This window comes from Myotis daubentonii, chromosome 5, assembly GCF_963259705.1.
Source record: "Myotis daubentonii chromosome 5, mMyoDau2.1, whole genome shotgun sequence".
Classification (NCBI taxonomy): domain Eukaryota; kingdom Metazoa; phylum Chordata; class Mammalia; order Chiroptera; family Vespertilionidae; genus Myotis; species Myotis daubentonii.
In genome coordinates this window covers 108511734-108528295 of record NC_081844.1, presented here as the reverse complement: position 1 = coordinate 108528295, position 16562 = coordinate 108511734, and the positions used below count along the sequence as shown (strand labels likewise).

Here is a 16562-nt window from a genome sequence, read left to right as displayed (position 1 = left end):
CAGTCAACTGGTCTTAAGCAAAAGGACTCAGAGGATTTTCAAAGGCTACTTACTAGCTGCCTGTTGCTAAGAGAAAAGTGGTCCACAAGTCACTGCAGCTCTCGTCTAGATATGATATCAATTTATTTCAGAAAGTGACGATAACTTAGTTTTTGGAAACTAAGTTATAGACAACTTTACTCCACATGGAGCATAAAAACTGTTTTGAAATTACAAAGGAAGTAACACCGTCTCCTTCTGCTTGCTTCTGGTTTTAGGCTTCTGATGTTGGAGTTGAAAGAGGAAGAGGTCAAAAGACAAGACCACCACGTGGTCGACATCACTGTGATCAAGGAACCTGTGGACATCCCATCCCTGCATGTAATGCTGGGCCTCCCAAAAGAGGTCCAGGTATTGGGCCTGTCCAAATCCTTTGTAAGTAAGAAGAAGAAAAAATAGAGGCGACCGGGTTTGTCAACGAGCCACAGGAACCAGCAGATGTGAAAGCAGGTTAGACCAAAGCACTGCAATGCATTTCCTGACCAATACAGTTGTGTTTTACTTCCCGTCGCAGTGTGCTTGAATACCACGCCCTGTCCACTGTTCCCAGTTTTTCTAAGGTTGGACCACTGAATGCCTGCACTCTGAAAACTGAGCTGCATGAAAATACATGATATGTGGAGTAAATGAGTGTGTATTCAATGATTGGTGATTAAGTTTAGAATCTGATAAAACCAATCACATATCAATGGGGAGTAGGTGCACTCATTGAAACATTTCTTCAGGCTCCCTCCCCAAAATAGTTCCTTTGCCCCTTGTCACCGCCCTGTGTCCATATCCTACCTGTCCTCTTACGGGACTCATTCCCGAGAGTCAGCACCACAAACATTGCAGGACCCAAGGCCAAACAGCAGGGTCAGGAGCGGGTGTGCAGTTGGCGGTTAAGTGAATACTCTAAGTCTCTGTTAGAAAATGTCAGAGCTAATAATTTGTTTTAAAATTTAAGACCTACCACCAAAAGCATAAAAAGACAATTTCTAGCTTTCCAACTGGCAGAAGGAAGGAAACTATCATCTAACATAAATCTTGGAAAAAAGGAGAACAATGAAGAAAAAAGATGGAAACAGAAAACAAAAGATGGTGGGGAGAAGTGCCAAGATACCAGGAATCACCAATGTAACAGGCTAACTCACCTCTTCCCCTCCCAAGCCCCAGAGGTACTTAGATTGTATAAAAAAAAAAAATCACTTCAATGTTCCTCTTTACAAGGGAAACATCTTCAACAAAATCATATAGAAAAGATAAAAATAAAAGTAGGAAAAATGCACCCGGAAAATCTAATCAAGATGATTAGAAAGTAAGCATTATTAAAGGTCAACAAAATAGAATTTAAAGCAAATATCAGCATAATACAGATAAAAATAATTAAAAGGGACCAACAACCAAAAAGATGCAGTATTCCCATGCATTTCCCGAACTAGCCTTGCAAACAGACCAGGAAGAGCAACACTGAGTACGGACCTAGACAATTAAAGTGCCTACACGAAAACCTTTGAACTAACAGAGTTAGACACCAGCGTGCAACAGAGAAAAAACACTGGCTACATTTTTGGTTGAAAAGTGCAACAGTTTCAAATGATCCCTCAGAGACCAGATCTCTTTGGACTGCAATTATCAAGTCAGCAATAAACACAAAGCATGCCTTTATTGAGAGGAAGTCATAGTGGAAATTGCATTATGTAAGACCACAAAAACACTACAAATCGATGAGTTTTCTCCCATCTCCTCCCTAACTCACAGGAGCATGCAGGTCAGGCGACGGGAACTGGAACCCCTGTGAGGGCTGGGTAGGTCCAGTGTTTCTAGACCATGCCTGGCTTGTTTTCACCCCGACTCTGGGGGGACCAGGCCACTAAGGGCAGGTTCTGTTAAGTAAAACCCAGCCGGCTCTGTCTCAGCTGTGAAGCTGCTTGCAGAGTGCACTGGGAGTTTGTTCTACATAACAAATCGCTTTATGTCTAGGCCACACGGGGGCACTTTCACTCAGCAGGATATATGAGGTCAAAAACGGCATCAGTACTCAAGGTAAAAACCACATCTAGCAATTCCTTTGGGCAAAGGCCTTAGTTCATCACTTCAGTTCTAGGGACCAGGGAAGGGACCCCAACTCTGCGAAGCTCCAGCTGGTCAAGTAGCCCCCAGCATGAGCCAGGGGCCCACTGGCCAGTGTGGTCTACACACAGGCGACAGGAGAGACTCAATGCAAAACCGGAAGTTTAAAAACTTGAACAATTTATTAGTCTTATTTCCCAGTAAAATATTCACATAATGTCCAAAGAATGGAATGATAGAATGTCATTGGCTAATTCCACATAAATATTTAAAATCTAAAAACTTCAGAGGATCATCAGACTGAGTAGAAATTTGATTCTTCAAAGCAAGTATTGCTTTACTATTGTCATTAATCCAGTCAATAATATGACCAATATCCTGCAGTGTAAACAGAACGCTTGCTGAGTGGCTTTTTAAAAGATGCTTCTGTGAGCCGTTACCCGTCAATCCAAGAAGAAGATGTTATTGAACTGCGTGGCGCAAAGTTTCTTTACCTCCTCTGCAGGAAGAACAGAAAGCAGTGAGTAAGGGAGAGCTTTTCACTCAAAGGTTATATGACACATATTAGTACCTTAAATTCTTCTGGAATAAAGTTGGGAATAAGTAATTATCTGCATTAATGTTGATCTTATTTCTAAGAAGCTGAGGCAAGAAACGTTAACAAACTAAGAGAAAGAAAAAGCCTAACATGCCCACGAGACTTCAGTGCTATTTAACAGAGAAACACTGCTTCTTCGAGCCTGAGAAAGCTCAAACCCAGCCCCACAGGGCCTGAGACACCCACGGTGGGGGCCTTAGGAGCACAACTTCTAAAATCTTGAGAACTCTGATGCAAGCACGAACTCCAGCTGCAGCCATGACCTGTGGACCAGGTGCTCCAGCGGCCTCTCTCGTGACGACTCAATTCCCATTGTACTGAGCCACGGCCTCACTGTGGTTTCTAACGCACACAACTATGCATGTGTTACCAGGAGAGAGAAATGGAATATGCCCTCGGAGATACCTGCAGAAAAAACTCACACCTAACGTTGCTGACAGGTGGCAGGCACTTGGGTGCATCCCAACTGTCCACTCCCTGCTCTGGTCTCTTGCAGAGCCGGACCGGGGTTGGGTGCAGGGAAGGTGACACCACCCTTGCCTCCAGGCCAGCACAAAGCAGCTGCTGGGATCACAGTGTGCGGAGGACAGACCGGCTCCGGCTGGAGCGGGAGGCACGCCCCAGCGTTACTGCTCCCGCACAGAGTGGCTGTCATTGCTTCATGAGCCTGGCTGCTCTGCTTCAAAGGGTGTATTCTCACCCAGGAAGTAAGAAAGACCAGTTCATCCACAGTATGTGAAGCCGTGGGATTTTCTCCTTTGGCCTCATAAAAATAATTTTCCTTTGGCCATTGTCAAGTTTCCCGTGACACGGGCAAGTTTTTCACATACTTTTTCAAGGAACTAAGCTACAGAAAAACAGACTGGATCAAAGGTTTCCTCCGAGCAGCGGAAGCATCTGCTTGAAATCGCAACAGTCGTGCTGTTCTATTGAGCATGTGTCTCAGTACAATGAAGACAGTGGTTTTTAAATATGAGAAGCATTAACATTGTGCTCAGATACCAAATCCTATTTACCATTTACTTCAATCAGGTTTGCATTTTTTTGATTCAAAATAACATAGAGCTCCCGCTGGTCAGACTTTTTCCCAACAACCCAATAATCACTCATGGCTTTCACGATGATTTCCTCATCTTCGTCCACCCTGCAAGACAAGAGTTTCAAAATGCAGTCGTTTATTACAAACAGAGCCAGACTGTGAGAAACTATCTACAACAGGAAATCTCAGTCATCTGAGAACTCCAGGGAGTGCCGTACGAGTCACCCGAAGCTTTGGGCTTAATGATGGGCCTGGAAGCCCAGAGAGGTGGTCGAGCCCCTCTAAAGGGCAGTGGTCACTGGGTTTTGAAGACAATTCCCTTAATCCTACCAGACCTGAGGCCCTGAACCTAACTGTCCCCTATACCTGGGCTCCTGAGCATTAAAGAGAAAAAACCAACATGATATAGAAAAATGTTAGTTACATGCAAACAAGTGGTTAGAATAAGATGGAACTTGGAGACATTGTAGAAAATAGGTCTACCTTTCATCTAGCGCCAATATTCCACCTTTGTGTGGAAATTACCGAAAAATCGGTACAGCGGTCTGGTAGGGTCTCTGCTGATTACAAGGGGGCACTTCGCTTGAGAGGTGGTCAGAATTACCTGGTGAAGTCACTGTTGATGTCACCCAGAATCTTCATCAGATCCGGGTGAACAGATGTCAGCGACACACTGGGTGTTTTTCTCATGTGAATCGTACTTTTTTCCGCTAAATTCATGTGGTTGAAGTAGATAAACTTAAACTGGGGTTCTTTCTCAGACCTGCGAGAACAGAGCAGTGAATGTAACCCTCTGAAAGGGCTCTCCAAGTGACACAAGGACACTGTCCAAACCTGGAACTGTGTGGCTGGGCCTTCCCGTCGAGAAACTGCGTGAAGGTGTGACAGGCTCCTCATTCACTCGTGTGAGGAGCCTGTTACATTTACGTGATATCTGTGAGGTTCTAATCTGACGGAATTTTCCAGAGGGCTGAAGTGTATTGTTTAAAAAATAAAAATAGTTAAACCATTTTATGACTTTCTCAATAAAAGTATGTTTTATAAATGGCAATCACTCCGTATTCCCTGAATTTTCTGTTAAAAAAAAGGGGGGGGGGCAAACTGAATACAGACTATGTATCTCTTGGCCCCGTTTTTCTAAATAAAGTCTTACTGGAACACGGCCACACCTCATGTTAATGTACTGCCTGTGCTGCTTTCACACAAACCACCATGGAGGAGGTGTAACATATACAGCCACGAAGTCTAACATACTTACTATTCGGCCCTTTCAGAAGTCTGCTGGCCCATCAGGAGAGTAACATCTCCTTTACCCCACAGAACCGGGAACACACGTGTTCGTGTGTGAATCGGTCACAGAACTGAAGCTAACTACTGTTAACTAGCAACACTGCACCCTCCTCAGTGGAGATCAGCCTTTCTGCTGAAGGATGATAAACATTTAGTTGGGATGCGGCTTCAATTACTGTAAATGAGTGGGTGCTACCCCACTGCCCCCCAGGTCAGGGCCTGCGACTTCTGGGCCACTAGCTCCAGGGCCTCCTGCCCTCCCCTCTCACTGTGCCCTCACTTAAGTCACAGTCTGGGGTCTGGGTGAGAGGCTGAGCGGCCCTGCCACTGGGGGCTCAGGGCCTCTGCTCACTGCAGGGCTTGCAGCCACGTCCCGGGGCTGAGGGTGCGGAAGTGCGGCCTCTGGGTAAGTGGGTTATTACTGTAATACTGTGCATCTAGGCAAAGAAAGCATGTGATAGCTTAGCGTCCAGGAAAATGAAAAGGGAATTCTCATAGAAGCAGAATTTTTATCATGGTTAACCCTCACACAGGGGTTTTTTCTCCACCGGGCTGGTCGAGTGGGATGTGGGATGTGGGATGTGGGATGTGGGATGTGGGCGGGCTCTCACAGGCCAAGCCTATGGGCAGAGCGGGCACACCTCAGCACATACGCTCATGCCACAACCAGGGCAGGCCAGCCCAACCATCAGCGTGGGCAGAAAACTCAGGAGCAGCTCCCCCGGAAGCCTTTCCGACAGGACTGAGCTCTCTGCTGCTCTCTGGAGGTGGAGGGAACGCGAACGATACTGTCCGTTTGCTTAAGGAGAACCCGCCCCCCCCCCCCCCCCCCGACTCTCCCAAGCCCGGTTACATGCTGGAAGGAAACACAAAGTAAAGTACTGACCCAGACACTCTTTTGTTGACGTTAAATTGCTCACAAATGTCTGATGCCAGCACCGTGAGCTGGGGCCCCACAATGCTGTCCAGTCTTCGGCAAAAGTCCAATGTAGGCTGCACGGAGGCTAGCAGGTGAGGCAGAAAAGCAGTGAGTGCGACCATGCTCGGGGGTAAAAAGGTCAATGTTCATTTACTCTCTTGAGAACAATTTTGCCGTCTTTACTGAATTAACAATTCAAACCTTTACTGGATCTGGGAGATGAGGCAATTAAATGATCAGATTTCCCTGCCCACCCTCTCTCCCCCTCAATAGAAGAGAAACAAAAAATCAAAATTATATTTAAGATGGAAAAAAACAGCAAAAGCAAAGACCTCTCACTGAGAATGTTGACGTAAGCATGTGCTGTGGGTGGTAAACGGGCTGTCCACCCCAAGTCGACCCAAGAAGGTCTAATATTTAACAAACATTACACAGCACGGATGGGCCACGTCTGGGGCTCTTCAAATGTGACCTCATTTAACTTGCAAAGCCCCCTAGACAGGTGCCTCTGTTACCTCCCACAGTCAGGGGGGCACGGAAGTGCCCAGGTCCTGCTGCTGACAAGGACTCGACTTCCCTCAATGCTGCTATGACAACATGTTGACCATTTAGGAACAGAACACAGCGAATTGTAGCGAGAAAAGGCTTGGCTAAGGCTGGAGTCAGACACAGGGGTGTACCTACCGTCAATCATGAAGCACACCGCTGCGCTCATGGCCTGGGAGGAAAGACACACCGAGGTTACAAGGCGGCACAGAGGGAAGGCTGCAGAGCCAATGCAGTGACCTGGCTGGACTCCTGACTGGACAAATCACCTTTGTAAAGGTATTTCCTGGCCAACTGGAGAAATCTGGATATGGAGTGAGCACTAGATGAGATTAAGAACTGAGACTGTCTCTACAGAACGAGCAAGTCCATAGCTGTAAAAGCACGTGAGGGCAGTACTCAGTGAGGTGTGTGCTGGGGGCGTCCAACTGAGCATGCAGGACGCCAGGCCTTGGACAGCTACCCTCTCACAAGTAAGGAAACTCCTTCACAGGAGCTGGAAAGGAGGCACTATTCCGGAAGGGCACCCATGTTGAGTTTCATCATAATGTTCACGTCCAGCATCTGTTCTGAGAACATGTAAGAGGTTTACACACCTACCCGTGGACACACACGGGAGTTACTTTGGTGTTAAGCTGGAACACTGGAGGGAAAACAGTTGTTACCTTATAAACGATGAGATGGAGGGCTTCGTAAGTGTCATCGGTATTTACAAAGATTTTGGGGAATCTGCATTTTGCTTCGGGATCATTAAGGTTCAAGGGTCCAGTCAGAAATCTGAGAAGCAAGTAAGAGATGACTCGATTCAACTAGGAAAATTATAAACAGGAATGTACAGGGTGGGTAAAAGAAGGTCTACAGTTGTGAGCATGCAAAACACTGAGTTCATTCTTATTTATTTTTGCATTAGTTTCCACATGAACAACTGTAAGCCTACTTTTGTCCACCCTGTATAAATGGAGTACATTCTACTTACTATACAGCCATTTTGGGGGGGAAACTAGATATTACTTACAAAACACCAAATCAGAATATAGAAAAGTAATAGTTTTAATTCACTGGAAACAAGACAATTCCTTTGTTGATCATCTATCTATATATATAAAAGCCTAAGCGACTGAACGACTGGTTGACCAGTTGCTATGACGTGCACTGACTACCAGGGGACAGACGCTCAATGCACAAGATTGGGCTCCCTCCTGCCTGGATCAGGCCTGCGGGGATTGGGCCGAAACCAGCTATCCGACATCCCCTGAGGAGTCCCAGATTGTGAGAGGGACCCCCACGGCACCGGGCCTCTAGTTATCAATAAAACAGCACAAAGGTAATTCAGGGTTCATGATGTTATCTTTGCCAAGGAAGACGATAAACTCCAGTACCGCACCCCGAAGAACAGAGTCCTACCTTCCATAGTGCTGAAGATTTCCTGGCATTTCTGCCCTGATGGGAGAATCCCTTCCTGCCAACTGTGAACAAATCGATGTTGAGAAATGACTTATTAGATTGTCTACTTTCAAAGCTTTGAAAAGCAGCATTCCTCTACCAGTTGGCTCTGTGCCACTTTCCTACATCAATTTCCCACGCTCCTTCCACCAAGAAAAGAGGGGGGTCACAGACACAGAGGACTCATTTTAACCAGAACCATCACAACATAGCTTCCCTGGGCCCTAAATTCCCTCTCCTGATTTAGTGCTTTTACAGCAATAACTGAAATCTCCCATGCGGTTAATGCATCCTAGCAATGACATGAATTACTCAGCTTCACCTTGTATCCCCGATGGGGAACACTCTCTTCCTGTTTCTAGATGTGGAAACTGAAGTCCACAGACGTTCACCAGCGCACACAGCTCCCAAGCAGGAGGGCCAGGTGTCAAACTCAGGCCCCTGACACCCGAGTCCCTGCCCCCTACCAGGACGCCGTGCCTCCTCCTAGACTGCACATTCCTAGTTTCCTTTGCTGAAGATGTACTATTTCAACATGCATAGAAAATAAATAAAAAACACCCCCCTCCCCATCCAACAGTCATACTAGCTAAAAAACTTGTTACTCTTCTAAAAAATGATGTCCTTTTAGGCTACATAACACTGCAGCATGTGAAAGATTTAGCAAATGAAAAACTGAAACCAGCAAAACCAATAGTGAAAATGCACAGCCAGCTCTCCACGTGAGCAGTTTGCACTGAGAGGGACGGCTCATGTGTCCATGTGCACAGGCCATGCTGTACACTGTGGTTTCCTGTTTCACAGCCTGGCTCTTCGGGATGATAAAGCCGTTTTCTGCTGTTGCCACGGCACCGTCACACCTGGAAAAGCCTCCTGCAGCGGTCCTTCCGGAAGCAGGTGCTTTAGCATTAGACCGCCACTGAGGTCGAGTCCTGGCCCTGCCACTTATTAGCGGGGTGAGCCTGGCTAAGTCAGTTCAGGCCCCCAGCCTGGGTACCCCCCAGAAGGCGGAGATAAGGGACCCAGCATGCACCTCCTGACAGCAGTGCTAACAGCTGGCAGCAGCAGAAAACTGTGCTGTTGGGGTTACCACTGCTTTGTCAAAAGTCCTGGCACGTTCCGAGTTCCCAGAACCCGACCTAAACACCAGTTCTCCCTCTACTCAGTGAATTGCTCCTTTAAAAACACACCTTTGCTATTGCCTTTGAATGTAATAAAAGGAGAGCTGACACACATGGCGTTCTGTGTGAAGTGAAATACAGCTAACCAGGTCTCACTCCATACCACACTAATGATGTAAAATAGGGATCGGAGCTGCCCCAGCCACAACCAGTTACTACATCCTCCTCCCACCCCAACCTGTGTATGTGCATGTGTACATACATACATACACGCATGCATATACCTACCTACCTACCTAGAGAGAGAGATTAGCACCCAACCGTACCTCAGGTTCGATATGCCTTGGAAAGAGGGAAGTGGTGAGGTATTTGTATAAAATTCTCATGTCATCTTGTTCCAATCCACTCCTGAAACACAGAAAAGCAGTCAGAAGCGGGACTGGTCGGTCTCTCCACGGCTCTATGCGAAAGCGCGTCTCCTCTCTTTTACATCAGATGGAGAGCCCTTCCCTGACCGGCGGTTCCAGAGGGAACGGGTTACACCTGCGTCGGCACTGGGGCCTGCTGAAGGCCACGCCTGTGGCATGCACCGCACGGGCCGTTTAAAATAAAGTCACAGGACCCGATTCCCTGGCCGAGCTCCACGCAGGACGCTTCGGGGAGTGTTAGGGACCACGATGCTCCCCTTCGCGACGGAGGCTTCGCTCGCTTCTGGCCACGCACAGCGCCACCTTCTTTCGCTCAGCGTCCGGGAAGGCGCTGGCGCTGCCGACAGGAGCTGACCCTGCTACGTCTCGGAAATGGAGTGGATTTCAATTCTCTGGGTTTCAGTGTAGGCGAAAAGGAGGAAGAGAAAGAAACCAACCTCAGGCAAACCATCTAATCTGAAATGAGGCGACAATGAGCAGCCTGTGGGAAAATGGCTGAGACGCTAGCTGGCATCGGACTCTACCTGAAGTCGGGTCTGTAGGTAGGAATATAAGCTGGTGTGAATCTGTATCTGGGTATTTTTCCTGTTCAGGATAATTGGGAAAATCGTGTGAGGAAATCAGCCTTTATATGAACTAAGCCCGTACACCGCAATCCGGAGGCTCTTTCTTCTTCTTCTTCTTTTTTAAAAGTATTTATTGATTTCAGAGAGAAAGGGAGAGGGAGAGATAGAAACATCAATGATGAGAGAGAATCACTGATCGGCCGCCTCCTGCATGCCCCCTACTGGGGATCGAGCCCTCAACCCGGGCCTGGGCCCTTTTGCTGGAATAGAACCCGGGACCCTTCAGTCCACAGGCCGACGCTCTATCCATTGGGCCAAACCAGCCATGGCTCTTTCTTCTTTTTCCACTAAAATCACGTCAGACAAAGTCTGGTCTGTCCTGCCCTCCAGCTTTCTCCCACGCTGCCCCTCCTCTAGCACCTCTCCTCTTCCGAGGTCCAATTTCCATAACGTCTCGTCCACACACAGAACTAGAAGGGAGCCCTGCACGCACAGGCAGCTTGGTTCTGTTTCCTGCAGGACAAGGAGGAGCTCAGGTCCAAAGGTAAAACCAACAGAGAAGAGGTTCACAGCCAACCAGGCAGATGGAATTGGCAAACCAAACCATGGAAAGGTCACCCACTGGTTCCTTTTGCGGAACTAATTGCGATAAGGGGGTGGGGGTGGGGGGGGTAGAGAAACACAAAAGCAAAACAGGCTCTGGGTGTGATTTCCCCTTTAAGACATAAGTCAGTCCCAGTGGGGAGGGCAGCTAAGAGAAGCAGAGACAGCCCGGAAAGCATTGCGCTGGGCAGCGCTTCCCCAGCTGCCTCCCTAGCAGCAGCTACTGGGCACCCTGGCTCCCGAACCCCCCAAATGTGGCGTGGGAGCCAGGATAGAATACACACGGGATTTTTAAGCTTTGGCACAAAAAATTGCTCGTTAAGAATTTTTTTTCTAAGAATTTTTTTATATTATTTACAGGCTGAGATAACTCTTTAGATATATTGGGCTACAAGATATAATATAGTAATTCACTTAACCAGGTTCTTTCTACTTTATCTCGGCTACTGGAAACTTTTAAAGCGCCTATGTGTTGTGCATTACACTCTCACCATCCAGCGCTGTCCTAGACCAGAGGGCAGGAGTGGAAACGCCCTATAAAAGGGAAGGGTGACATTAATTCCTTAACTGCTGGCCACGCCCACTGTGCCTGGGGCTTTGTTTTTATTATTGCACTTAAGATTTAGTGCTAGGCATTAAATCCTTTGGTGCTGGTTTTCTGGGTAGAACATTTTAAAAAACTAAGTTGCAGCCAGCAGTTCAGAGCACAGAACACCAGCAGGTGCTCCCCGTTTGCAGAGGGCAGAGAGGCGTGCAGAGTTATAGGGTCTCCGCCAGCTCTGACCAAGCAACTCTCCGTCCAGTACCTGCGCCCCATTCCTACCCGCGCTCCCCTACAGAAACAAATGAAGTAATGTTGTTAGTTATGCCAGATGGTACCTTCGGGGGCAAATTCTTATAACTGCACGGCAATCTTCAGTGATTTCAAAATACAAGTTTTTAAAAAACCAAACAAGAGTTCCTTCCTTAGCAGAGACAGACAACCACAGGAAGCCAACAAAACCCTGCACGCACGGCCCAGTGAGTCAGGACTCCCCGCCCCAGGAAAGAGCCCTCATGCTCAGAAGTTCAGAGTTCTCCGTCTCCCAGAGTTATTTCATAGGAATGATTTTTTTTCCTTTAAAAAACAACTTTTCTTCTGTTCAAAGTGATGCTACTACTTTGTCAAGACTGACTGCTCTTTCTGGTTTATGAATCAACTAGAGGCCCGAGGCACAAAATTCACACAAAAGTAGGCCTTCCATCCAAGCTGCCGGCACCGGCTTCTTCCCTCTGGCACCTGGGACCCAGGCTTCCCTCGCAGCCCCGGCTTTGTCTGGAAGGTCCTCTGGAAGGACGTCCAGTCTAATTAGCATATTACGCTTTTATTATTATAAATAACTCTGTGTCCTGTGTTGGTGTCATTGCTAAATGGACTGCCGTTGTTTTGCTCTAAGACTTCCACAAGTGCTCTGAGGGACGCAGCCACTGCAACGCTGCAAGCGACACACGGCTGTGGTCTGCAGTCTGTGCATGTCAGCAGAGCACGCCCACTATTTCTGAAGATGGCGTCGTTATTTAAGTCAGGGACTTCTGTCGGCAGAAGTACTGTCAAGAACAGGGCTGTGAGCATCCAAAGCACAATCCTCACTTAGGATTAGTTTAGTCCAGAACACAGACTTACTGTCATGTATGGAACATAACATAATCCAGCCAAGATCAAAGAGCATGGTCAGCTCTGATTAACTTAAAATATCTAAGGCATTTATTTATAAAAGCAATTAGCCCTGAAAAGTAAGTCAGTTCAATAAGAGGAAAATTCTCTTAAAAAAATAAGCCAAAAACTTCGGACAAAGAAAAAATCAACTGAGCGCTGGCTGGGCGGCTCAGTTAATTGGACCGTCATCCTACACCAAAAGGTTGCAGGTTCAGTCCTGGGTTGGGGCGTGTACTAGAGGCGACCAATCAATGTTTCTCTCTTTCCTTTCTCTCTCTAAAATCAATAAAAACATGTCTTCCGGTGAGGATTAAAAAAATAAATAAAAAGAGTCAGCTGACATCCTATGAACAGCAGTAATATCTAATCCTATCACAGCCAACACCAAATCCATTCAGGGCGTACCTACCAGATGAGTTGGTCATTATAGAGAAAGGCAGTGTACTTGACTATACTCAGGCTCTCCTCCATCCTGTTAATAAAGGACTGGATTTTCAAATAAGTCATTTTATCCAATGGGAAGAAGCTGATTCCACCAAAAATGTCGAGTAGATCGCATGACTGCAAATGCAGCGTTTGCAAATACTGTAGGAAAAAATAAGGCACAACATTTATAAATAAGCACACTGAATATAGTACTCTTTGACAACTGAAGATAATTAGCCCTAATTAATGGTACAACACAACCACACACTGGCAAGAGCATGCCGACAAGCCAGCCAGTGGGTGCACCACAAATAACTGGATCTGAAATTAGTACCAATTTCAAAATATAAAGTTCAAACACAACTCATTAATGTTTCCTCAGTATTGTGTTTTCTCTCTTTGAAGTATTTGATTCCTTTTATTAGTGCATCTCAAATTAGGTTAGCCTCATTTGTGATATCATGGATATACTTAGTGACGTCTTATGTTAAAATGATGTTGAGCCGAAACCGGTTTGGCTCAGTGGATAGAGAGTCGGCCTGCGGACTGAAGGGTCCCAGGTTCGATTCCGGTCAAGGGCATGTACCTGGGTTGCGGGCCCATCCCCGGTGGGAGGTGTGCAGGAGGCAGCTTATCGATGTTTCTCTCTCATCGATGTTTCTAACTCTCTATCCCTCTCCCCTCCTCTCTGTAAAAAATCAATAAAAGATATTTAAAAATTAAATAAATAAATAAATAAATAAAAGGCCAGAAAGTTGAGAACCACTGCTCTAAAGGTTTGTCTGGACACTATCAAGATTGTAAATAAAATTAAAAATACTTACCCGATGGAAGAATTTCTCTAATCTTTCTTTTAGGAGCTTGACACCTCCATTTTCCATGGCTCTCATAAATGTACCATTAAAAAGCTAAGGGTGTAAAAAGTTTTAAAAAGTCAATTTCCCATGCCCTTCAATCATCCGGTATGACAAGTTCTTCTTTTACTTTCAGATTAATTTGATTTATTTAATCCCCCAGTCCCTTTTAAATATAGGATCTAGTTACATGAGAAAGGAGGAGTTATAAAATAAGTCACCAAAAATTAACACACTGTTAAGTGATGTTGTGCTTTTTATGAAATCACCTAATTGTTTTGGGCATGTTTTTAACCTCAGCTCATACCTACGTTTAACTTTACATAAGTATCGTCACCAGACTTCTTAAACCAGATAGTGTGTATTTTCCTCAAGAATTTGGACTGTCCTGTTCACCAATAGGGACACATTCCTAGTACAGGGCCAGGAGTGGAGAGGTACTCCGAGCTCATTGAGTAAGTGTACATACAAACTCAATACTGTCCCAGAGGTCCCATCATTTCTCCCCCTCATCCAGCTACACAGTCACCTTGCAATCATCTAAAGAATTAAGAATTAGTTTTAAACAACCCCTGTCAATGGGGGTAACTGGCTAGATTCAATTCAGAAACAATGTCACGCTCACCTTGTACATGCTGTAGCACTGCTGGAGCACGGAACTATAAACCTTGTCCTGCAAACAACACAAAGACACAGCACAAGTCTCAAGGTGAAAGGAAAGAAAATTCTATTACACGGTAGGTAGAGTACAATGACTGTTGGCAAAGCAATATGATGTTTATAAACCTGATCCCACAATAGTTGTGTGCTGAAAAGAGAGGTATTTAAATTCAATTATAAAGCAGTAAGCCTGATTGCAGGAGGGATTTAAACATGGATGATGAGTAGAAGGCATTAGTGAGGCATGGTACATCTACCTTTTCATAAGATTGTACTAATGTAAACAGTAGCTAGAAAACCTTACTATGTGTGTCCTGAGAAACTTCTGCAAAGCAACATAGCTTAAAACTGGCCGAGAAAGTCACCCAACATATTTAGGAATAAATGTTTTCCTAAAAAATATGAAATAAAAGAATGACATTACCAACAACTCCTCTTCTTGGTATTCAACAACTGGTTTTCCATCTTTACTTTGCTTTTCAATGATAGGATTCCGAACAACCTACAAAGTTTGATAAAGTGAAATTATACAATGAATCAATTATAAGTTTTAAAATTTCCCCCTAGACTTAAATATTTGATCCTGTCACAACAAAAACACATTTCTTAAAACAGCCCCAAGAACAAATACTGAATAGGAGTTGGATTTTAAAATTGCAACCAATCTTAATGTAATTTTACTCTGATGCAATAGCCAGAGGACTCTGCTAAATTCTTAACAGTAAAGATCACCCATAACTTTACAATTTCAAAAAGATGTACTGTGTATGTAAATACCATGACCATCCAGAAATTTTCCTCTGGTTCGTTGAAGAACTGCCTATTCTTCTGTGTATGTAAAGACTTTGCAGGCTTTGATGGACTGAAGGTCCTAAAAGGGTGAGAAGAATGTGTTGGGGACGATTCTCCAGTGTGAGCTGTAAGAACCCACTGAGCTTTGCAGAAGCGCCTTTAAAGGCGTTACCTTGTAAACTGTACAATAGCTTCACACAAGCCGACATTTCTAATTTTTTCGTTCTTCTCCACTTCATTTGGGTAATAAAACAAAATTTTGTTTTCCTCCTATGTATGAAGGAGAAACAGAACCACAGCATTAACATAAACATTTTTAAAATCCTAGCTGTTGAAAATGCTGATTAATGTCAACCTCTCATATCATACATGCTAAAGGCAAAACAAACAAACCAACCATTCCCAAGCCAAAAAAACCCCCACAAAAAACCAAAAAACTTTTCAGAAAGAGAATGATCCTTTCAATGTGTAAAACGCTCCCCAGACTGAAGGACAATTGTGATACACACGCCACTGAGGTAGCACTACTGGACAATTACTCTGGCACTCCATCTTCAGAGTCCCTTCCTCATGCTGGTTTGTAATACATACACCAACGCTAGAAAGAAATAGGCGCGTGCAGGTGCGTGTGCGCGTGCGCACAAACTTCCACCTCCCCGCGAATGACACCCAGCAGGTTCGTGGGCATTTGGACTGACAGCCTTTAAAGGGGCTGTGATTTCCTGCCAGCAAAACCTGGCTCCGACATCCTTTGGGGAAGTCGCCACCCCCCCCCCCCCGCCCCCCTACAGCCTACACGAACACAAACTCCTGGAACTTAGACACTGAGTAATAACTGGGGAATCTCTGCGAGGGTCCTTCCGGCAAGCCCGCGTGACCTCGGGGCTCCGGCCCCCGCTCCTCCACGCCGCCGGTCGGGGACTTCCAGGAACAAAGACGCCCGCGCAATGTTAGCCACGCCAGGACCCACGCGAAGAGAAGGGACTCGACCCGTGCGGCGGGCGACTCACCCGACGAGTCTTCACTCCACACACGGGCACTGATCCGGGACCCGAAGCACCCTGGCTGCGCTGCCAGGACCCCGCCGGACCCGGGACCCGGCGCACTCCTGGCACTCAGGCTCGGTAATGCCGCAGGAGGAGGGCAGAGTGGCAGGTGCTGCCCGGCGCGGGGCGGCGAGGGTCACCTGCCGGGCGCCCCCCGCGGCTCCCGGAGCTCGGAGCCCGCCGCCCCCCGCCCCGGCCGCCGGCTGACCCCGCGCGCAGCCCCGCTCCGCCCCGCTCACCTCTCCCTCGCGCGGCCCGAAACGCGGGTTGTAGATGAAGAAGCTCAGCAGGGCCGGCGGGAGCTGCTTCTCTTGGGCCGCCCCGGCCGCCGCTGCCGCCATCCCGGCCCGGCCCCCGCCTCGGGAGCCTCCCTCTGCCGGTCCCCAGACAGCCGCCTCCAGGAAACCGCACTTCCGCCTCCTAGCGGTCGCCCCGGAAGTGGTT

At 46.7% G+C, this 16562-nt stretch overlaps 2 protein-coding genes across 4 annotated transcripts in view; one reads left to right on the top strand and one right to left on the bottom strand.

The window, feature by feature from the left end:
- LOC132235997 (radial spoke head 10 homolog B-like) overlaps window positions 1–3547 on the top strand; it is a 36028-nt gene extending 32481 nt beyond the window's left edge. Inside the window, exon 19 of the mRNA XM_059699268.1 lies at window positions 258–3547. Within this exon, the coding sequence (XP_059555251.1) occupies window positions 258–438 (181 nt within the window). The 3' untranslated portion in view covers window positions 439–3547. The remainder of the gene's footprint in view (window positions 1–257) is intronic.
- CCZ1 (CCZ1 homolog, vacuolar protein trafficking and biogenesis associated) lies at window positions 2255–16557 on the bottom strand. 3 transcript variants are annotated; one of them, XM_059699277.1, is made up of 15 exons: window positions 16358–16554; window positions 15245–15342; window positions 15058–15151; window positions 14705–14782; window positions 14246–14293; window positions 13591–13674; window positions 12750–12925; window positions 9374–9455; window positions 7888–7949; window positions 7149–7260; window positions 6622–6655; window positions 5905–6022; window positions 4333–4491; window positions 3706–3833; window positions 2255–2590 (listed from the first exon to the last, which is right to left on the bottom strand). In XM_059699277.1, the coding sequence occupies exons 1-15, from the start codon at window positions 16457–16459 to the stop codon at window positions 2535–2537; spliced, it is 1431 nt and encodes a 476-aa protein (XP_059555260.1). In that variant the 5' UTR covers window positions 16460–16554; the 3' UTR covers window positions 2255–2534. The 3 variants fall into 3 exon arrangements, with proteins under 3 accessions (XP_059555260.1, XP_059555261.1, XP_059555262.1); XM_059699278.1 differs by lacking the exon at window positions 3706–3833 and having other exon boundaries at window positions 16358–16556; XM_059699279.1 differs by lacking the exons at window positions 2255–2590; window positions 3706–3833; window positions 4333–4491 and adding an exon at window positions 4576–4698 and having other exon boundaries at window positions 16358–16557.
- Between the last annotated feature and the right edge of the window lie 5 nt (window positions 16558–16562).